General features: G+C 39.6%; 4 protein-coding genes across 12 annotated transcripts in view; 2 read left to right on the top strand and 2 right to left on the bottom strand.

Annotated features, from left to right (window-relative positions):
* Positions 1-6,466, bottom strand: part of kdm2bb (lysine (K)-specific demethylase 2Bb) — a 33,092-nt gene extending 26,626 nt beyond the window's left edge. For 3 of the 6 annotated variants that reach the window (XM_014409370.3, XM_076886470.1, XM_076886469.1), the window contains exons 1-7: positions 4,814-5,326; positions 4,120-4,264; positions 3,938-4,016; positions 3,749-3,795; positions 2,530-2,708; positions 2,268-2,374; positions 60-153 (exon numbers count right to left, since the gene is read on the bottom strand). In XM_014409370.3, coding sequence (XP_014264856.2) covers positions 60-153; positions 2,268-2,374; positions 2,530-2,708; positions 3,749-3,795; positions 3,938-4,016; positions 4,120-4,264; positions 4,814-4,858 — 696 coding nt within the window. In that variant the 5' untranslated portion in view covers positions 4,859-5,326. Of the gene's footprint in view, positions 1-59; positions 154-2,267; positions 2,375-2,487; positions 2,709-3,748; positions 3,796-3,937; positions 4,017-4,119; positions 4,265-4,813; positions 5,327-5,727; positions 5,847-6,418 lie in introns of those variants that run through there. The other 3 variants (XM_076886472.1, XM_076886471.1, XM_076886473.1) reach the window with 3 other exon arrangements.
* Positions 6,048-7,591, top strand: orai1b (ORAI calcium release-activated calcium modulator 1b). The gene is made up of 2 exons (XM_004538139.5): positions 6,048-6,357; positions 6,463-7,591. The coding sequence occupies exons 1-2, from the start codon at positions 6,244-6,246 to the stop codon at positions 7,018-7,020; spliced, it is 672 nt and encodes a 223-aa protein (XP_004538196.2). The 5' UTR covers positions 6,048-6,243; the 3' UTR covers positions 7,021-7,591.
* A 1,715-nt stretch (positions 7,592-9,306) lies between these two features.
* Positions 9,307-11,663, bottom strand: morn3 (MORN repeat containing 3). Of its 3 annotated transcripts, none has more exons than XM_004538136.4 (6): positions 11,558-11,663; positions 10,758-10,925; positions 10,501-10,658; positions 10,256-10,415; positions 9,983-10,167; positions 9,307-9,819 (listed from the first exon to the last, which is right to left on the bottom strand). In XM_004538136.4, the coding sequence occupies exons 2-6, from the start codon at positions 10,900-10,902 to the stop codon at positions 9,754-9,756; spliced, it is 714 nt and encodes a 237-aa protein (XP_004538193.1). In that variant the 5' UTR covers positions 10,903-10,925; positions 11,558-11,663; the 3' UTR covers positions 9,307-9,753. The 3 variants fall into 3 exon arrangements, with proteins under 3 accessions (XP_004538193.1, XP_004538192.1, XP_004538191.1); XM_004538135.4 differs by having other exon boundaries at positions 11,508-11,655; XM_004538134.4 differs by having other exon boundaries at positions 11,478-11,651.
* Positions 11,664-11,769: 106 nt separating this feature from the next.
* On the top strand, positions 11,770-21,863 carry tmem120b (transmembrane protein 120B). 2 transcript variants are annotated; one of them, XR_013099500.1, is made up of 13 exons: positions 11,770-12,031; positions 14,389-14,507; positions 14,666-14,782; positions 14,865-14,924; positions 15,025-15,120; positions 15,213-15,302; positions 15,420-15,485; positions 15,568-15,629; positions 18,987-19,079; positions 19,348-19,412; positions 19,591-19,659; positions 20,229-20,584; positions 20,617-21,863. XR_013099500.1 is itself a non-coding variant. In XM_004538133.6 (12 exons), exons 1-12 carry the CDS (start codon positions 11,969-11,971, stop codon positions 20,343-20,345), a joined length of 1,017 nt encoding a protein of 338 aa, XP_004538190.1. In that variant the 5' UTR covers positions 11,770-11,968; the 3' UTR covers positions 20,346-21,863. The 2 variants fall into 2 exon arrangements, 1 of the variants encoding a protein (XP_004538190.1); XM_004538133.6 differs by having other exon boundaries at positions 20,229-21,863.
* The last annotated feature ends 125 nt before the right edge of the window (positions 21,864-21,988 follow it).

Raw genomic sequence — 21,988 nt, forward strand, 5'->3', positions numbered from 1 at the left:
GGTGTGATCAGTATATCCTAAAGAGGCAACCAAGCTTTACAAAGAAAGAATAAACTTACTTTCTGTCCCTTGAATACGTGATACCAAACTGAAGTTCCCCCAAAATCGATGTGGAAATCTGTGTAGCAGCCCTTCACGCTCATCAAACAATACCTACAAAGGAAATTAGAAAATCATCTAAGAGACAAGAAGTAAATAGGTAAACAGAAAAAAGTGGTAAACACAACATGGCTAATTACAAGGCAGCAATAATCTCAGGATGCTACCGACACAGGTAACTCTCGGGAGCGACACAGCGTAGAAAACACTTCACAATAAGGCAATTCTCCTCTAGAAATTAATTTAGGAATGATTAGAACCCCAAGACACAAATGATTTGCCAATTTAGCTAAAGAGTATAATCTCTAAGAGAATCCCCACTGACTTGGAGACATTTAAAGGAAAGCCCTTCTAAGGACATCTTGCACACGATGATACTGTGAATGCCACTGAGAGAGAATCTAACACCTTCACAAATAAAAAGAAGTTTGAATTTTGCCAGTTGAACCATCCGTCAAACAGCAAAGCCAAAATTAAAAAAAAAAAAAAAATCCTGACATCATTATTGACTATTTCACAGCTTTTTAATTTAAAGACTTGTGTGTTATCACCGCATGAAAGAAGACTGAGTTCCTAGTGAATCATAAATGAGAGCATATCCAGGGTAGCTTTCACTGCAACAATAATAAAAAATTTAACGCTCCACAGCTATATCACGAGTTTCACCTCACTAGTTCTCGGCTGGACCCCGTTATGCCTTCAGAGCTGGTTTAATTCTTCATGGCATAGATTCAACAAGGTGCTGGGAACATACCTCAGATGTCGGTTCATATTGTTTTTGGTTTTTTTCCTGTTTTTTTTTTTTCTTTTTCTGAACTTTATTTGAAATTATAAAGCGAACAGTCAGTCATTCCAGTTCAGATGTTGGTTCATATTGATGTGAGGCCATTTGAGTACAGTGACATCAATGTCATGTTTAAAAGAAAATCAGTTTGAGCTATGTGATCTGGCACATTATCCTGCAGGAAGCAGCCATTAGAAGATGGCTGAACCACTGATACAATGCAGGAAGGAAGGAAGGAAGGAAGGAAGGAAGGAAGGAAGGAAGGAAGGAAGGATGGATGGATGGATGGATGGATGGATGGATGGATGGATTTCATGTTGGTCTGCCCCCATCTTAAAAATGTCAGTGTGGTCTTCTGCTGCTGTAGTCCAAGATATGCATTCAGAGATGCTCTTCTGCATAACTTGGCTGTAACAAGAAGTTATTTGAGCTTCTGTTGCCTTCGTATCAACTCAAAGCAACCTGGATGGGTTGGCTGTGCAGTAAATCAACATTTTCATATGACCAGCGAGTCTGGGACCAACAACCATGCCACGTTCAAAGTCACTTATGTCACCTTTCTTCCCCATTCCCCACTCAGTTTGAACATCAGCAGGCTGATTAGATATTTGTGTTAATGAGCAGTTGAACAGGTGTACCTAACAAAAAGCTGGTGTCCAATTAAATAGAACAGGAGGTGAGAAACAACATGGGATGTGTCTTCATGCAACAGTATACTAGATTAACAATTTTAAAGTGAAGCGTCTAGGCAAAGGGGACACCAGTGAGTGTGCTGAAGGGAAAAATACAAGAGTACAGATGACTGAAATGTTTTAGTTTTGAAAATGGCTTTATTTTAAGTAATAGATTCTAAACTAGCTTCTGCACAGTGTGCTGAAATTGCAGCAGTAAAATCGTCTTGTTTGATATTCTACTCTGTTACACCCTAAACCACTGCCAGCATCTCCCTAACCTCTATGAACAATACAGGAGATTAGCAGGGTTTAAGTGTAACAGTAGAAAATATGGGCAGCTGACATTAAAAAGACAGGCAGCCCTGGTTTTGATTCATTTTGACTCTTCAACGGCTGATTGGCTGAGTGGTGTGTGTGTGCAGTCAGACCACAGTTGTTAGAAACCTTTCTCTTATGCAAGGAGGGGGAAAAAATCCTGCTGCCTAGCAACAACAAGGAGCACGTACAGGAGGTGACAGTATGCAGTACTCTACCGTGATGGAGCGATGGATGAGAGATGGGAGGAGAAACAGACATTTTCTACAAGTGTTTTCTTTTTATTAGTATTTATTTTCTTGCTCTACACACGGTTTTTTTTCACCCCTCGTAGACTGACACACAGCTCCAAAGAGAACTTCATAAAAACAAAAGCACAACAGTGCAATGCATACCTTTGCACTTTGGGGTATTTCATCTCTGAGATGATATTGGTGGCTTCAGTTTGGCTTTGTTTCAAACCAGGAGGCCACATGTTGTCCACCCAGTCCACTTGATCCACCTATAAGAGCAATCAAAGCAGCACCATTCAGCAACCAATCACAGTGTTCTATCATCTTCTATTTTTGTCATTCTTCTTTGAATCTTTCACCAGATTTGTGACCTCTATCAAACCTCTTATAGTATGATACACAGCGAGGGTCGGGGGCAGATTACCACTGTGGGACGCTTGATGAGGTTCTCCAGCTTGGTGTGGCTGAACTCCAAGCTAATGACATTGAACAGTTTGTCCCGCTCTTCCTCTGGCGTCTCATAATAGCGGACAAACTGAGCCATGCTCATTTCAGAACCTTTCTGAGTGCTCACATCCATAACGTCCACAGACCGGCGACTGCCTGCGAAAAACAACCAGGATATGATGAATTTAGCCAATGAGATCATACGCATCAACATCAACACACAATCCAGTGCAGTCTGTCTGTGAGTCGGCGTATGCTTTGTCATATTTATACACAGAGAAGTTGTACTGTTGCAAAATATTCTACTATGAACAAGAGCAGTACTTCTTATTTGTAATTCCCAAATTTAACCACTAGATGGGGCAACTACACCCCAATCATACCCTGGCTCAATTTCTTCCAGGGCACACTTAACATAATTATATTTCACTGCATTAGAAAACAGTCGCAAACAGAAAACAGCATGATGAGACCTTTAACATAACCCCACAATATGAGCAAGAGGCCCTGGGTGAACCTATCGTGATGATCCTACACACATAACACAATAGTACAAGAGGTAGACACAGACAGAGATACAGGCATACAGCAGAGTGACTAACAGATGCATGCTCACTAAATAACTTATTTCCTAAGAAAAATACAAAAAACAACACTGATGTATTAACATGCATGATTAAAATGTGACTTTTTTTGACGTTCTCTTCTATTTTTTATGTCCATTTCTAGCATTTGGCATCGGCAACATCCACTAGATTTGGATGGTTGGTAGGCAGATCAGTAAATAAATCATTTCTACTATATCTTTCAAGTTAGCAATTTCTATAATATCAGATAAAATTAGCAAATTGTTGTGACAAAACTAAAACAGCTACTCATTATCCTGAAACTTCCCACATGCCTAGTCATAGTTAGTGCAGACTGAACATGTTTCATCATAAATTAAATTAAAAGGAAATTTGACCATGAAACATGACTTCATTACATTTTTTTAAGTCAGCATGGAGCCTCACCATATCACAGACTGTTTTGGGGTTTGTTTGTTTGTTTGTTTTTTTACTTTTTACAACAATGCAAAAGCCCTTATTCTCTGAAGAAGATGCAGATATACTTTGGTCGTGTTTGCACACAGGCTAAGAGTAATAAGTATATGCACGGGTAAAAATATGCATGTGTGTGCATCGGTGTCTACTTACCAACTAGTCCTTTAATTTCACTGACTGTGAATTCTGGATCTGGCATTCTGCATATTTATAGGAAAGGGATGCATGTTGTTTAGTTCCCAAAGACTTAAAACCATAAATATATATATAAATAAAATAGAAAGTAGGTTGAATCTACAGCATGTGCACAGGCATTGCACATTTAAAGGAAAGGTTTCTCACCTGATCCCTAATTGATCTTTCTCTTTAAAAATGAGAGGGATCCTTAGACCCTCCCTTTGCACATACTCATAAGTGAAGTCTGCAAGACAGTAGTTTTACATTTAGGTCCAAAGCAATTATTTGAAAACTACTGCAGTCACATGTAACCTATAAGAAAGCTAATATGCACCGTGCTGCTTTACCTTTACCCTCCATCACCCGGACAAAGTCTGCGCTGTAGCTGTCACTGAGGACCTTTTCCTCCACGCTGAACCCTCTGATGTTTACAATTTCCTCCACGTCAGACAGGTCCTCGTTTTCGTCGTACATCGTCCGGGAGATGGAGCGCTGCCATTGAAAACGAGATGTTTTACAAGACAAAAACAGAGCCACGCGGAAAGAGAGAACTCTTTCTACCCCAAAAGGCCACTTTCTGCCCCCCTTGAACGGTCATTGTGACTCGTGTGAGGGAACCGATCGTTAATTTTACGTGTGACTTTCAAACTGGAGCAGTGGGTTGTGCTAAAGTTTTGATAGTACTATAACAGCAGTCATTTCTTTGAATGTGTGAACTAGTGCAAAAACTACAAAGCCAGCTGTTTGTGATATTTTATGGAAGCGATTGTAAAATGTTTGCTCGACTCCGCTGCTCCAGATATTGATTTATCTCGTTTTAATTACGCTACGCTCGCTCAACTACTGCGATCAGAAAAGAAGTTATAGACTCTAAAATGCGACAGTTAGCCGTTTTTCCTCGTTTTGCTTAAACTTGGACATCTTAAGTGACTTGACAGATATCCCAACGCTCACAGTGGCGAGGGTTAGCTTAGCTAACTAATTAGCTCGCTGCCAGTCTCGCCTCATAAGCTAACATTTAACATGGCAGATGGTACACACCAGCCTGCGTCCGGATTCAGCACACGTCTCTGCGGCCTGAGCCATCGTCTTTTACGATTGTTTTCCGGCCACTCAGTTTCGCGAATGCATCTCCGTGCGTGGCGAAGTTGAGAGAAAACACTTAGCACGCTTTACGGGTTCAAAACAAGGGAACCATGTTTTTGTGTATTACGTCACCGCCAGGAACCAAAACATTGTTGGACAACGTCACGGCATGTCAGTACGCTTTTTAACCTCGCTCACCAACAATAAACATTCCCCACGTCACACGGTTTTATTGTAGTAGTGGGGGGAAAATGATACTAATACTGGTTAAACCCCCTGTTATCGAATAGCGCTGATATCTATTTTAAACATCAAGCAATAAAAAGGAGGTATATTTACTCACGTTTATTAAACTATAAAGAACGGTACATTTAACTTAAAAAGTTTATTTTTTATTTCTTTGTTTATAAGTTTTACACGTGCAATTCTAATAAGCTTGTTTCCACCGCTGAAAAATAAGATAAAATGTAAAAAAAAATAGTTATTATCTTAAAATGTTAACTAAATAGCTTGAAATTTCAAGCTATTCAATCAGTTTTTTTCTCCTTTTTCCCTAGTGCGAGGAAAGTACAGAGTTAATTCAAAATTTGGGGTTATTGTTGCAAATTTTTTAATTTCATAACTCGAAACTGTTAAGTCATATTTTTATCTCTTTGAGTTACTCAATTTTTTTGAGATAACTCCAAATATCGACTCACCTCTCCCCGGCATCATTTTATTTTTATTTTCTACTTCTTTTTTTTCCACTGGGAGAAACAAGGGTCCGTAAAACGTAGCTCAGTCGAAATTATAGGTTAACTCAAAATCTTGACTTACCAACTTAAAGCGCTGAGAACATTTTGAGATAATAACTCCGAATTTGAACTTACCTCTGCCTGGCATCATTTTTATTTATTTATTTAAAAAAAAAATCAATGGCGGAAACAAGCCTCCATTAAGCGTAGCTAAGCTGAATTTTCCGGTTATTTTCTCAAAATTTCAACTTAACATCTCGAATATCCAAATACTTCCTCAATTTTCGAGTTATTTACTCATACGGTTGAGTAAGTACCGGCAAAATGTGACTTTAGCCATTTTTTCAAAAAATGTATGTATTTATTTATACTGGCAGAAACAAGCTAACATATATAACTCCGTAGTTACACTATTATCGCTGACTAATTAATAATGAGTAGCACCATGTTTTTAAAGCAAAAGCTCAGCAGCGGATGTTTCCATGGGAGCGCGCAGACTTATGGGTAATGCAAGGTGCAGGCGGTACAGCGGCACGCTGAAGAACGACAAGAAATTGCTTCCGCAGTTCAGTTAGCGTGCGAGGTTAAATGCTGTGTAAGTGTACGCTGTCCTTTTTTAAGTAACAGAGTGTTTTTGCTAAGTGTCGCAGTATGAGTCTGAACGAGCATTCCCTGCAAGCGCTGTCCTGGAGAAAGCTGTACCTGAGTCGAGCTAAACTGAAGGCTTCCAGTCGGACCTCGGCTCTGCTGTCTGGATTTGCTATGGTAACACGGTCTCCTGGCAAGCACTGGCACTCTTCCGAATCTGTTAGAGGACATTACTGACCTGTGTTGTAACGTTGTGTTTCCCGTTTCCTTCCGTCTTCTCAGGTGGCTATGGTAGAAGTGCAGCTGGACAACAGCTACCCCTACCCACCTGCCCTCCTTATTGCCTTCAGTGCCTGCACCACTGTGCTCGTAGCCGTTCACCTGTTCGCTCTGATGGTCAGCACCTGCATTTTACCCAACATAGAGGCCGTGAGCAACGTCCACAATCTCAACTCGGTGAAGGAGTCCCCACATGAGCGAATGCACCGGCACATTGAGCTGGCGTGGGCGTTTTCCACAGTCATTGGTACTTTGCTCTTCCTGGCAGAGGTGGTTCTACTCTGCTGGGTTAAGTTTTTGCCCATCAAGCCCAACAAATCCAGCAACAGCACAGTTTCCTCCGGAGTGGCTGCTGCCATTACCTCCACCTCCATCATGGTGCCCTTTGGTTTGGTTTTCATAGTCTTCGCTGTGCATTTCTATCGCTCCTTGGTGAGCCACAAGACTGACAGACAGTTTGAGGAGCTGGAGGAGCTCTCCAACCTCACCAGGCTACAGAACGAGCTTGATAACAGAGGAGAATCTTCCATCTTGCAGTCGCCAAGCTCACATTTCCCATAGTCGGGTCCAGCTGATGCACATCTGTGTTGGAACTCGTGACCCCTTTGGGAATTCTCCAAGTCAGAAGCCTCGTTATTGGCTTCTATGGTTTTTACAGGAATGAAGATTAATCTCACTCTTTATTGTGAAACTTATTTTGTGAAGAACAGTTGTATTTTTTAGAAAACACACTTGATTGACTGTGAACTCGTATATCCGCCGTGCTGCATGTAGCTTGAAATCGGAAAGTCTTAACAGTGGTAGCTGCCTCACTGATCTCCAACGGTATGGGAGAGATGTCTGAACAGTAACCTGGAATCCTGTCTGTTGCTGCCTGCTGTATTTATTTAACCGTCTGTCAGTGAATACTTCATTTGTTTATGTATATTACCATGTGCACCACGTGTATTTAACCCTTTATTTACACGGTCTTATTGTTTTTGTTTTTTTAAATGTTCATCATTTGCATTCAGAATGCTCTCCTTTTGTGTCGACTAATCAGCTGCACAACTTACAGTACAACTTCAGTATGTTTTGCTGTCTCGTTTTGCACAGGCTGTGGTGTTCAAATAAACACCTTTTCACAAAGTGATGTTAAAAGTTAACGATCATAGCAAAAATCAAAAAATGTGACTGCGTGTGGAGAGTCTGGTTTGGGCTTCGTGAGGATGCTGACTTGCCAATAGATAGATGTTCTGTCCTTATATTACACAGACTTTGCACTATGGAGCTGGCAGGATAAAGAGCCTCTAATGTCAGAGCAAGCCAGACATTTGTGTTATCACACACTAGATTATCTAGAAAATTATGCAGTATATGTATGAAAAAGAGCTTAGTCCTATCTGTTTGCCTTAGACTGCTGACATTTTTATACACACTAACACAGCTTTATAATCTCATTGGGATCTCTGCTGGAAACTTAATGTTAATATTAATTGTTAGTGCTGTATTTTGAAGAGTCTGAGCACTCACATATTCTGAACTGGCATTTTGCCTTTGTGATTCAGTCTTGAAGTACATACGGAGAGCTTTCCAATTGTGTTTTTAACATAAAAAGTTTTGAATTAAGAGTCTATGTGAGGCTGTAGTCCAAATGTGGTCAGAGATGTGTTTACTTAAGCAGCTGGAACATTGATAGATGGCCATAATCCAGTTGCTAGTGAATTCTAAAAAATTAAAATATAATGAAAAAGTTTTTTGGTTTTTTTTTTTGTATTTCTAAAGGGGAAACCATATTACACTTAGAGTGACATTTTAAGCTTTTTTTTTGTTTGTTTTAATTTTGATGAGTATGGCTTGTAGCTCATGAAAATCTGAAATCCAGTCTCCTGAGTTGGCTGACCACTTGCACACAGTAACGGCAGAGTCAGCACACCTTGTAGTAGAATGCTTGGCTCTGTGGGAAGGGGCTGAGTCCTGCTGGAAAAGAAAATTGGCATCTCCTTAAAGCTTGTCAGCAGATGGAAGCATGCAGAGCACTGGAAAACCCTGGCAGACATCTGTGTTGATTTTGGAGTTGATGTAAAACACAGGACACACACCAAAACAGCGGCAGATAATACAGCACCTCAAATCACCACAGACTGCAGAAACTTCACACTGGACTTCAGACACTATGGAGTCTGCGCTTCTCAGTTCTTCTTCCAAACCTCTAAGACTGTAATTTGCAAACAAAATGCAACATTTGCTTTCGTCTTAAAAGAGAACTTTGGACCGCTGAGCAAATTCAGTTCTTCATCTTTAGCCGAGGTAAGACATTTGTGATGTCTCTGCTTCAGGAGTGCCTGAATATCACTTCCGGAGTCAGCTGTTTTTGACAATCCTCTCAAAGGTGTGATTATCTTTTTTGCACCCTTTCTTGCCACACTAGCAGTCAACTTTTTAAATCCTGTGATGCAGCACTCTCGAGAACAGCCAGCCTTTTCAGCAATGACTTCCTGTGTTCATTCGCAGTGATGATCATCATCATCTAGTCAACTGTCAAGTCAGCAGTCTTCCACATGATTGTGGTTGGTGGTATTGAACTAAACCGTGAGATACACTGTATTTATACTGTTTGAATAGTAATTTACTCAAACTCTAAATTAAATATTCTAATAATTTTAGATACAGGATTCTTGATTTTCATCTATATTCCATAATCACCAAAATTAAGAAAAAAGAAATGTAGTGAAATATATCACTGCGTGTGCGATGAATATAGAATAATATGAAATTTTATCTTTTTGTATTTCTTTGAGAAGCAGTAGTATTTTTCAAGGTTTAGATGTGGTAAACATAGCAAAATATCATCCTCTTACAGACTGGTTGTTAGGACTAGTGTTTTATTCTTAGGACAACTACACAAACTATAAACAGAACAAAGCGGCTTGTGTGTTAGTTACAAGTTCACAAGGATTTACACACTCAAGGCTAATGTGTGATCAGACACCATATGACAAACAGATGGATGTGTAATACTGAATTTATCATATGACAATCATACACATACATACAGATACATACATATAAAAAATCTGATGAGGCATTTTTTTCCTTTATGATCTATTATCTAAACACTTTTAATTGGCATTGGCAACAGATAAATTTGTCACATTAATGGATGATTAAAGGATTTTGCCCCTCTGACAAGGACAAATAATCTGTGACAAAATGGATACATGCTGCGAACCCATTATGCTTTTTTTTTTTTTTATTCTTTATCAGCAAGCATGCGGTGAAGTGGAAACTTGCTCTTGATCCTCTTGTTGTTTATCAGAACCGGCCAAGGTAAGCTGATTCGGCTTCCCTTAAAACCAGCTGAGTATCGATCAGGTGTACCTGAAAATAGAAGATAAGTGCATGCTTTCATGCACAGTAGTACAAATGGAACAGGGCTTTGTTGTCAGTGCTCATATGATTATGTCATGTAAGCAGTGTAATGTAATTAGTCGTGTAATTTAATTTTGATCCATGGCTGTAACAGTCAGAAGCAACGCTGTACCTTTGGAATCTGATATTTTGCAGGCATTGGTGCGCCATCTCTCCCAACATCAGACAGGGTCCCACATTTTGGCACTCCATCCACCCAAAGGCCTTCATAAAGCTGGCCTTTGTCACAGTAGTAGAACTTTCCATGACCATCCTTCTTCCCCTCTCGCCAGCTACCTTCATACCTGTTTCCATTTGCTTAAACAAAAATTTGAAAGTCGCATTATAACATCCAAATTATAATCTAGTTTTGATTCACATGCATGTATAGAAAATTTTCTCTTACAAAATATAAAGATTCCTTCTCCATGATTCTTATCCTTCAGCCACTTGCCCTCATAGATGTCTCCATTTGCATAGTATATCCTTCCCCAGCCACTCCGTTGGTCCTCGCTCCACTCCCCCTCGTACACTGATGAGTTTTTGTAAAAGTATGTGCCATACCCCTGAGAAGCCGGACAAGTACATCACTGACCATACATACCGATATGTCTTGTAGCGTGCATGTGAAACATTATGGCAGATACATACATGCTTCTTTCCATCTGTCCATTCACCACAGTACTTCTTCACATACTTCTTTGATTCTGGGAGTAAAATGCTGTAGGTACCATACCCGTCACGTTTTCCGAATTTCCACTCTCCATTATAAATGGCACCAGACTTCTTCCAAACCTGATTTCCCTTGCCTTATAAAAATAAATAAACAAACAAGCAAACATGACAGCTGCACTATACTTCGAACCTCTCAGGAGTTGAGTGGAAGCTGACGACAAACTATATCTCACCATGCTTCTTATTGTTCTGCCACTCCCCGGTGTATTCGTTTCCACTGGCTGAGAAAACTGTGTGTCGTAGTCCACATTTCTGTGATTTAATGTCCAGCAGTGTTGACAATGGGGGACTAGTTGGAGGTCTTTTGAGAAATGGCATTGCTAGTTGTAGCTTGATGAAACCTGTAAGCATTAGAATGAAATTTAAAAAAACAAATACATGTTTGCTGTCTTTCTGCCACTGAAAATGAAAACAAATATTTTTATTTGTATTTTTTGCCACCCATAAGTCAAAATCTAAAGTTATTGTCTCAAAATCTGACTTAATAACTCAAACTTTAAAATTATTTTGTCATGTTTGAGTTAGTAAATTGATATTTTATTTTTTGAGATACCTAACATACATTTTTGACTTGATAGATGTCAAAAAAAAAAAAAAAAAAGTTTTGTTGGTGGCACAAACAAGCTTCCATACCCATTAAGCAGTACGTATCACCAAATTCATACAACAACAACAAAAAACACTGCCCTTCTTTGAGGTTTTAATTAGGAATTGACAGTATTTTAAACACACTTTTCCATGATGTCTAATTGTATATCAAAACTGTATTTTCTAATTCAGAATATGAAAAGTAGCCACAAGGTAATCTAAGGAAACTAGTTAAGCTCTCCAGCTTAGTTAGCATTACAAGTAAAATAGAAACGTGGAAAAGCAAAATAGCAAAGTAGTTGTACCTTCGCGGAGTTTCCAAGCGGATAACTTACTGAAACTGAATCCGCTTGCAAACTTTGCCAAACAAAAGCCATTAATTTACCGAAGAAATCCAGAAAACATGTTACACGACTAGCCGTACACAGCTTCCCTGGTGACCAGCAGCAGCAGGCGAGCAAGTTTGTATGCTGTATCCTAGCAACAGCAATGTGTACAGTTATTGGTGACTTATAAATGTAATTGGGAGACCATTTAAAAATTCGAGTTTAACATGTTTGGGTGTCATTTTTAATCCACAAGTCATGTTTTATTTATCTGCCGTTAGTTTTTTTTATTTACTGTTTGATGGCTTCACCCGTGGTTAAACCACAGTGTTTGGTCATCACGGCGGTTTACGAAGTGCGCATGCTCCGCACAAGAGTTAAAACTCGCCTGAGTGGCCGGAGCAGGAGCAGCCCGTGGGTGAAAAGCCTTGTGAAAGAGTCTTCTTCGCCGAATAAGCTACAACACTGCAATGTCCAAGCCGAGGTTTCAGGCGGAGTGGGAGGAAATTGATGAGGAATATCAACAATTACAGGTGACTGAAAACTCTTAAACGAGTATAGTATAATTTGTGCTAGCGTGCCGTCGAGGACATGCAGGGTTCTGTAGCAGTTTGTCTAGCTCTTTCCTATTCGCCATTCATTCTCAGGTCATCCGTAAACCGAGCATCGAGCCAATAAGTGCGCTGTTGGCAGCAGTATCCGAGGGATGCAATATATTTGCCGTGCGTTTTATAATTTTTCTGACTTTATTGTAACATCGCTGTGTTGTAGTCGCTAACATTAGCAATAGTCTTCTTAGGGCTAATGTGCTTTGCTGCTAATAAGCAGATACAGTAACTTAGCTAACCGCACACTGCATTGTTGTGCTATTGACTAATTTTAAATCATTGCTACCGAAGTTGAGGTAGAGGTTAAAGTGGCTTCACAAATTAGTTTCTGGGTCTTTGGCTTGGGTGATTTATTTAGGAGTCCTTGGGGACATCAGCAGCCATCGTGAAGTTGACACGCTAGCTCACGTTAGCCATAGTTTGCTAACTTTGAACAACATGAAGATAAGAAACTGTATTGTTCGCCTAAAATCTCTGATTCTGAGACACCTCACAGTTTGTGCACACGTGGATCTGAAACTGAGCAGAAACCGCCTCCCGTTCATATTATAGCTTTTATATTTCAGCTTTATTTACATCTTTCAAACAGCTGCAGTTCTTTAGAGAATGTTAATACACATATTTTGACTAAACTTTTACAACTATAAACAAATGTGTAAACAAATTTTGAAACGATAAAAGAAAAATGTCGTAAAGCTTTAACACGTACAGAAATATTGAGCCCACTTCAATTAAAAAACAAAAGTCAAGGGGTTTTTTAAATTGCCACTGAGGTGGAGTCATTCACCTTCAGACACTGGGGCCACGATGGCTAAAAGCTGATTCCTCCTGTGTGTGTATAGATCTTGGGACCAGGAGGCCAGCTGCATAGCATCTGACTTATCTGTTTATCTGTATATGATGATTATGTGACCTCTGAGAGAAAGAGACTGGTGCCAGACCCATAGAAGAATTTAAAACAGATTTTGCATCGTTTTCGTGTCAGTTTGAATGGACGTGTACTTAGATCGTGTGCTCAGTACTGGCTGACTGGTATAACCCATTCTTTTAACAGGCCATTTGCCTCATAACTGATGTCAGGAAATGATCATGTGATAAAACAAAGAATGCTGAAACACAACAAATGAGAGCTGCATGTAGATTGCTTTCTTTTACCTATTAATTGCTGGGGAGTTCTCCCTACTTTTTGTAGTGTCGCTAACTTTGAATTATTTCATCATAAGGACACTCATAGGACAAGTATTAAACAATTACTGTTCTCTGCTGAAGAGATCAGTCCTGCTTTTGTGATGGTGTGCTGGATGGATGGAGGTACAACAAAGGGGGTTGAACTGGCTCTAAGGGGGATAGGAATCTGACCCCTGATTAGCAAACTTACATGTAGTTTACATGTATGACAATAGGATTCGCTTACGGGGACTGTTTCACTGAAGAACAGAGTATTAAAGGCTCAAAGATTCAGAGGATAGTGAGTCACTCTCAGCATGAATGGATGAATGAACTTTTATTGTCATTATACATAGGCAAACTTTCATTGTACTTTCTCTTAGGATTAAAATGACAATAAATGAACAGAATGAATAAATAAATAGGATTAATAAAAATGGGTATGTAATTAATGATAAAAGAACTTAAACTTAGAAGCATGACTATATATGGGTGTGTCATCAGTTTTCAGTGTTTAGCCAGGACATTTCTATTTACATTTTGAAGTCTACTAATTGTTTGAACTGCAGTTCATATTTCCAAATGATATAATTTACTTTTAATTAATTTATAATTCTTATTGAAGCTGTCAGGTAAAGTGTCTGTCTGTCTGTCTGTCTGTCTGTCTGTCTGATGCTTTATGCTTTTTGATGGGGAGAAAGTGATGACAGTGTAGCTACGAGCGCAAGTAAACCTGAGTATTTATTTTACTAAAAAAATCTTGTGGAATTTGCGGTTTGTCTTCATACAGAAAGGTTGGACAGTTTTTCCACTACTGCTGAAAGAGACTATGAGCCAAAAGTTTCATCTTTTGTTGTTTTGTTTGTTTTTTAAAGCTTGGCAAAGACTTGTGTGGGATAATAATGCATTTTTATTCTATCAAACAAGGTTTTCAAGGGAATATGACAAATTTCAGTTGAAGTTAATCTGTAAACACCCACTGGCTTTTCTTTGTATTTGTATTTTGATTCAGTTGTGGCTGTATTTATCTTTAAGTCCTAGCTGGTTGTGCTTAATCCTTATTTCTGCATTTCAGCAGATGTTTCTAACCAGACATGTATTTAATTTATTCACAGGAAACTCACAAAATATACAGACAAAAACTAGAAGAGCTCACCAGTCTTCAAGCAACTTGCAGCAACGCCATCAGTAAACAGAGGAAATGTCTGAAAGACTTGAGGCACAGTTTAACCAAGTAAGTACACCTGCTATAAAAGTAGTCAAGCAAGTAGTCGACGGTTTCCCACGACTAAAATAAGCACTTAAATGATCTGGTTTTGATTTCGGTGATATCATGGAGAGTGAAAAGTATCCTTCGTCTTTTCTCTTTTTGCCCTTCTGCTTTCCTTACAGGTGCGCACAGACATGTGACGAGAAAGAGCTGAAACTAATAACTGACATCAAAACACAAATAAAAGATAAAGAAAATGTTTTCTTTGACATGGAAGCATATTTGCCAAAGAAAAATGGGTGAGTACTATTTGTTGTTAGTGAGAGATCTGCTGTAATCACTAAGCTTTATTTCATTAACTTGCATGCTTTTCATTTTCAGACTATACTTGAATTTGGTCCTGGGCAACGTGAATGTAACCCTTCTCAGCAACCAGGCAAAGTATGTGTCACCTTTTAGCCTCAGGAGCAGGTTCCCGCTGTGGGTTCAGATTGTTTTTTGTCAGTCTCTTATCATCTCTTTCTTCCGTTTATGTACAAAGATTTGCCTACAAAGACGAGTATGAGAAGTTCAAGCTTTACATGACAATAATCCTGATGTTCGGAGCAATAACCTGCCTCTTCTTTCTAAACTGTCGGTGAGATAACCTACCTCCCCCTCAAAGCATGACTGGTGGTGTTATTTTATTAAGGATTGGCTTCTTATTTATTTGTTTTCTGCCTTGTTTAGGGTCACTGATGAAATCTTCAACTTCTTGTTGGTGTGGTACTACTGCACATTGACCATAAGGGAAAGCATCCTCATAAACAACGGCTCCAGGTGTGTTGCTACTATCGGAGCATTTATCCTTTAGTGGGTTATTTTTAAATTAAAGCCTTTGTCTATGGAAGATTTTTAGTTGGGAAAATTTTCAAGTTCCTCCTTTTTTCTTTTCAGGATCAAAGGGTGGTGGGTGTCTCACCATTATGTCTCCACCTTCTTGTCAGGTGTTATGCTGACATGGTGAGATATTGTCTTTGTTGATTCAGCATTGTGTTGTGTTTATTTTGGGAAATGTGAATGAGTTGGTCTTTTCTTTCCTCAGGCCAGAAGGAGCTATGTATCAGATGTTCAGGAGCCAGTTTCTTGCCTTCTCCATCTATCAAAGTAAGATGAATCCATGAGATTAATTCATTCACTTAGTGGTGCTAAATTAGCTTATTTTTTTACACTCACTGGCCACTTTATTAGATACAGATGTTAGTACCAAGTTGGGAACCCTTTTGCGTTCAGATCAGAATTCTTCATGACATGTAAGATTCAATATGGTCCTCGAAACATTTGCTCCATATTGACAGTTGCTGCAGATTTGTCAGCTGCACATATGTGATGCAAAACTCCAGTTCCAATAAATCAAAGGTCCTCTATTAGACTGAGATCTGATGACTTTGGAGGTAATCTGAGTAGAGTGAACTCTTTGTGATTTTTAAGAAACCAGTTTGAGGTTATTTGAGCTTTCACATGGGGTGTTGTCTCGTTTTTGGACCATTTTCTGTAAACTCTAGAGATGGTTATGTGGGCAAAATCAGAGCAGCTGAGTAGTTTATGAAATATTCAGACAAGCTCGTCTGGCAGAAACAACCATCCCACAGTCAAAGTCTCTTAAATCTCTCACCTTTCCTCATTCTGCTGCTCAGAACTTCAGCAGGTATTCTTCTGTTTTTCCAACTCCCCTTCCTGCGCTTCTTTAAAAGCAACAGTTCAAGATTTAATAGTTCAAAGTCCAACATAAACAGCTCAGTTACATCATGACAGCAGAGCAATCTGGGCACACCACTGAAAAGTATAGATGAAGTACAGTACTAAAAGTACTTAGGGTTGACTTAAACCTCAGTTTAAAAAAAGGGGTTTTAAGCATGAAAGCCTTTCCTGTTTGTTATAAGGAACCTCATAACAAATAATGCATTTCACATGGTTTTCTGTTGTTTCGTCAAACATTGCCACACTGCATCACATTTGAGGCACCATGCTGTCGCAGTGCCAAATAAATGACTACCAATTGCATCAATAGTTGGCAATACGAGTGTCTTCCTGGAGACGGAGACAAATATATTTTGATTATTTGCGGAAGTAAACAAAAAGAAATATTAAAAAGCAAATTGTCAGACTGGAGGTGCTTCTATCACATTTTATTTGGCTTTTGTGATATTTAAGGGATGAAAATAATAATTTCTGCCCTTCAGCCAATTATTGCATAAAACTGTGCATGGAGAGAGAAGATGCACTTGAGCTTAAGGTCTAAAATCTGGGATTTCAATATTAAAAAAAAAAGAAAAAAAAAAAGGGGGAGACACACACATACACACACTCTGTAAATCAAAGCTCTAGTTGAGGACCCAGAGGGGGTAAAACAAACTTCAGATGCTTTCATCACTATTTTCCCTCGAATGTTCCCATGTCAGACGCTCACATGCAGTCACACTGTGGTGTGATGCCACACTGTGCCAGAAGAGGGCAAGGTCAGGTCACTTGCAAAACCAAATTTGTTACATAACCCCCCAATAAAACAAAAACTTTGAATGACTTCAGGATGGGGCAGCACTTAAAGGTGATGACTTACAAGTAGGGATGGGTATCGTTTAGGTTTTATCCGATACCGGTGCCAAATCGGTACTTTTGAAACGGTGCCGGTGCTCAAACGGTGCTCAAAGACTGGAGAACACAAAATTGGTCCAAAAACCTCTCATGTTCAGCTGGTTTTTTGTAAAAAGATAACAATGTTAGCCTTTTCTGCAGCTATGGGGCATATATGGTATCACTCTTGGCTGGAAGCAGTGCTTAAACAATGGAAAAAACACAAACTTTGTCCAAAACCTCTCATGTTTAACTGTTTTCCACTTTTTCTTTGGTCATTTTAGCCTTTTTGGCCAGGGTGAAGGGAGTATCTGCCATCAAACAAGAAGGCAGCCGCATGTAGCTATGATGATGTTTGCTAGTTCACCTTACATGCATTAATGTAATAACGTGGTTAGCCTACTAAACGTAAATTACACGCGAACAACATGAAGCTACTCACGCAGAGAAGAACGGCTGCTGCTGCCACCATCATCCATCATCATTTCTGCTACACTGACAGGGCTAGGGGCCAGGACTCTCCTCTTCGTGTTTTTGGGGGATATTGCTAACTCCGGGTCCGATAACAGGCAACCCACGCACAGTAGATGTGCTCGGTGTGAGGTCTCGCAGCAAGCTATCATACGGCGCATTTCTGGGCTTTTAAAAAAACCCGCTATGCGTCGCCAGGTGTTTCATCGGATTTGAGGTGTTACCTCCTTTGACAGTATCACAGTATCACCTTAAAGCACTTGTTGCAGGTTGCTGAGTTTGCATATTTTGCTGTGAAGTACAGCCAGACTTATGACCGCTTCGCCTTGGACATTTTTAATCTGTAGCTCTGCTCTAAAAGAACGCACGTACCTGGACCCGCCTACTATCCTCGGAAACGTAAAATTATTGGCTAGAAGTGTATCACAGCTCAGGAAAAAAAAGCACCGAAATAAAGCACCGAAATGTGCGCTGCTTTTCGGTCTGGTTACTACCGTTTATGTCAGAACATGGCACCGGACACCGGTACCCATCCCTACTTACAAGTTTGTACTACAAAGAAATACAGTAGTTAGAAAGTCATGTCACAGTATCTCATGTTCACAATGATGTTGGAAAAACTGGATTTGAATACTTTTCCTTTCCTTTTGTAGGCAGCTAAGATTTATTAGTGTGTCTGCAACTGCTCTTGCAAACCGTGTCTCTTTGTATTATGTGTCTGTATATTTACTCTTAAACTGTACAAGTCATTGGATGGAGCCATACAACTGGATTGAGCTGAGGTACACAAATAAAAAGCTGTCAGTGAAGAGCTTCATTAAATCTTTGTTGTAGTCTGGGATTAGATTTGATCTGTATTTGCAGAACTTGCTGTAAATGTCTGTAAAAATGTTCCTGGTGAGAACCTTTTTAAATAAGAGCTTTAATAATACAGATGATTTAAAGTTGATAGTTGGATTTAATAAGGTTGTAGAAAGGCCTAAAAACTAACCGGACTATAACAAAGAGCAGTTTATTTAACAGTGATGGAAAATGATGAGATTGTAGCTGCTTCATCAGCCGTTGTTAAGCAGTTTGTGGAAATATGTCTTCTCCTGAGTATAGAAGGGAAGTCATGTGACACACTGGCGGTTGTACTTGTTGCTATGTATATCATGAGGTGTCAACTCTGTGAGGGTGCTCTCTGGTCAGGGTTTTGGATGACAAGTCAAATGTTTGAAAGCGTAATAATTTAAAAAAAAAAAAAAAAAAGTCTGCCTGACAGATTCAACCGAATGTAGAACTTGTGGTTTTGAGCCAAACTTCACATGGAGAGCTGCAGTTTGTTGATTGTTATTGTTGCCATCAGTGCTCTACAATAAGAACGTGGTTACAAAGTGCAGCGATGAATAATTATTTTTAATCTTTTTGTTCCTCCAGGCTTTGTTCAGTTCCTTCAGTACTACTACCAGAGCGGCTGCTTATACAGGCTGCGAGCTTTGGGAGAGAGAAATCAGCTGGACCTCACAGTGGGTAAGCTATTTTTGATGATAACCATTTCAGTTGTTTGAGTCATCTGCAACATCATGTCTGGGTGGGGGAAATGGGGGATGGGTGAGAGATGGGGGCAGTTGTTAACATCAGCGTGCAGGGTCACAGATGTCCCAACACGCTGGAGCACCGATGACACAGATCTGCTTCCTCAAACATCTCAAACGTCAAGCTGTTGAGCAGTGAAATCGGAGTGAGAGCACTCCAAAAAAACAAAACATGACAAGTGACTGTTTTTCTGTCTCTGCAGAGGGATTTCAATCTTGGATGTGGAGGGGACTCACGTTTCTTTTGCCTTTTCTATTTTTTGGCCATGTAAGTTTTCATGTTTTTCTACTTGTATCCAATATAAAACTTCTATTGCTCGATTGCACTTTTCAGGAGGACTGCACAAGATCCTCACTGGGCATTAAGAGCATAAAATGGCCTGGCGTTTTTTAAAACTGTCTGTGCAGCAACATCATGAAAGATGATGCCTCCTCTTCTTTCACAGTTTTGGCAGCTGTACAACTCTGTGACCTTGTTCCGCTTGGCAAGCCATGAGGATTGTAAGGAGTGGCAGGTAAGGATCGCATTTGCAGTTCAAGTGCTTAAATGTCAAACTGACATGTTGAAGCAGAGCTCAAAGATAATTTTATGTAAGAGGAAAATGTTTGAGACGCTTCTTTTGGATCTCATTTGTACATTCCTCATGTATATTTGGTAGCAGTATAAGCTAAGGCCACATTTGGGGTCGTATTCAGAGTTATATTTACAAATTCTGACCCTACCATCAGAGTCTCATCCTCCGTCTCATTTCCTCTAATCTCTGACATGAAGGCTTTTTAACCTAGAGAAGTGCCGCTCACTGAATATTCTCTGTTTTCGGACCATTCTCTGTAAACCCCAGAGATGGTTGTGCGGGAAAGTCCCAGTCTGACACTAATAACTGTGCCATGTTCAGTGTCGCCTACAATCTGTTGAACTTTGCTCGCGCTGTGCCTGCACTTTCCTCATCACAGCAAGAACCGTCTGCGAACACAAGTGTTAGGAAATGATGCGTTTTAGAACAGTCGTCTTCATTTTCGTGTCCTGTTTGAAAGACGCACAGCTGCACATGCCATGACTTGTAACCCTTTTTTCTTCTTTTAGGTATTCATGCTGGCTCTAACATTTCTCGTCCTGTTCCTGGGAAACTTTCTCACCACGGTAAAAGTCGTCCACCAAAAAGTTCAGAAAAACCCGGAGAAGGTCCAAAAAACTGACTGAGAATAACCTCAGCGAGGCATCTTCAATGGCCAGTCATTTTGAAGTAACACGCACAATCGCTTGATGGACTGAACAGAGTGTGATCAGGTCGAGACGACGAGGCTGAAGCCACCGTTTTGTCTCGGGCAGCAGCGTCCGGCCAAAGTTTCTGACAAACATGTTTTTACATATGTATGACTGTGTTGATGTTCATATGGGCACATCACAAAGTGACGTTCACCTGATAGGTGTGTGTGTGTGTGTGTGTGTGTGTGTGTGTAGGTGTGTGTAGGTGTGTGTGTGTGTGGAAAGAGTGCGTTTATTTGGGTGTTTGTGTCTGTGCATGAACCTTAGCGGAGAGCCTCTGTTCAAATCATATGCAAGTAATGAGGGAAGGTAGCATCGTTTAACAGAACAGAAAATAGTTTGCCTTTGAAGACCTAACGTCTGTCACACACATGCTTCATACTTCTGTGAAGTAATGATGATCAAAACGTCTCCCGAAAAAATTGATCACTTTCAGTTTGAGGCTGTACTTCACCACCACCTTTTTGTCTCATCTCCCTGTTGTGTGATATTATTTTTACTGCTAGTCTTTAGGTCCTGAAAATCTCAAATGTAGGTCCAAAGCTTAAAAAATATATATATATATATATCAAGCTGATACTTGAGTATTGAGAATTATCTGAAAGGGTGGAAGAAAAAAAGAATCCCTCTGCTGTCTCGAGTGAGAGCAGCTGCTCTGTCTTTACTGTCACTGTTTTGTTTCCAGATGAGTTGGGACTACAAAGGGAGCACTACATTGTTTGTCTTTTTGAAAGCAGCGGTTTCAAAAGCCATAACTTTTTTTTTTTTTTTTAATCCCAAGAAGACGCACATAACATTTAGCGACACAGTTTTTGGGGAAGATGGTTCAAATTACTGTTCTGAGTTCCCGTTTTGTTACATGTTGGAGAAATGTTTTGATTAAATGCTGCTATTGGCACCAGTACTGTGAGACTGATTATGAATTTTTTTTTAATGTTTTCAATTATTTTTCTAATTCCACAGACCCATATACCCTATAATATTTGAATTAATTTATGGTGAGACCTTTCACTTTGCTTCACATAGTTTTCTCTGATGCCTTACTTTTTATTCATGGGATGGGGGAGGGGACAAAAAAAACCACTTGTTTTGTGAAAATGGTTTCATTGATTGTGTCATGTCTTGTGCAATCATGCTCCTGGAGAGAATCTCAGTGTCTGTGTAATTTTTTTTTTTTTTTTTTTTTTTTTTTTTTTTTTTATTGAGGGAAATTGATCACATCTGATGTGATTAAAACACTTTGTCTTTAACACAAAGAAAAATTGTACGTAGCCATTTTTCAAGAATGCAATTTGCTCCCTGAGTTTTTCATGTGTCCGTTATGGTTAAATCAGCACCTGATTAAGAACAGTAACTCGTTTTTTCTTGTTCTCACAGGTGTTCACTGTATTCATTACATTGTTTCAGTCCAACCTGTGATAAAAGCCTAAATAAACTGTGCAGCCGCTCTAACGCGTTATGGTTTTTCAACTCTAGTGGGCGCTATTGGTAAAGCTAAGAGTCATGCTTCAGACTGACGGCCACAAAACAACCTAACAGTCATGAGTTGGGTTTTTTGGTTTTTGTTTTTTTTTTTT

Source organism: Maylandia zebra, linkage group LG7 (genome assembly GCF_041146795.1).
Source record: "Maylandia zebra isolate NMK-2024a linkage group LG7, Mzebra_GT3a, whole genome shotgun sequence".
In the NCBI taxonomy this organism is placed as follows: domain Eukaryota; kingdom Metazoa; phylum Chordata; class Actinopteri; order Cichliformes; family Cichlidae; genus Maylandia; species Maylandia zebra.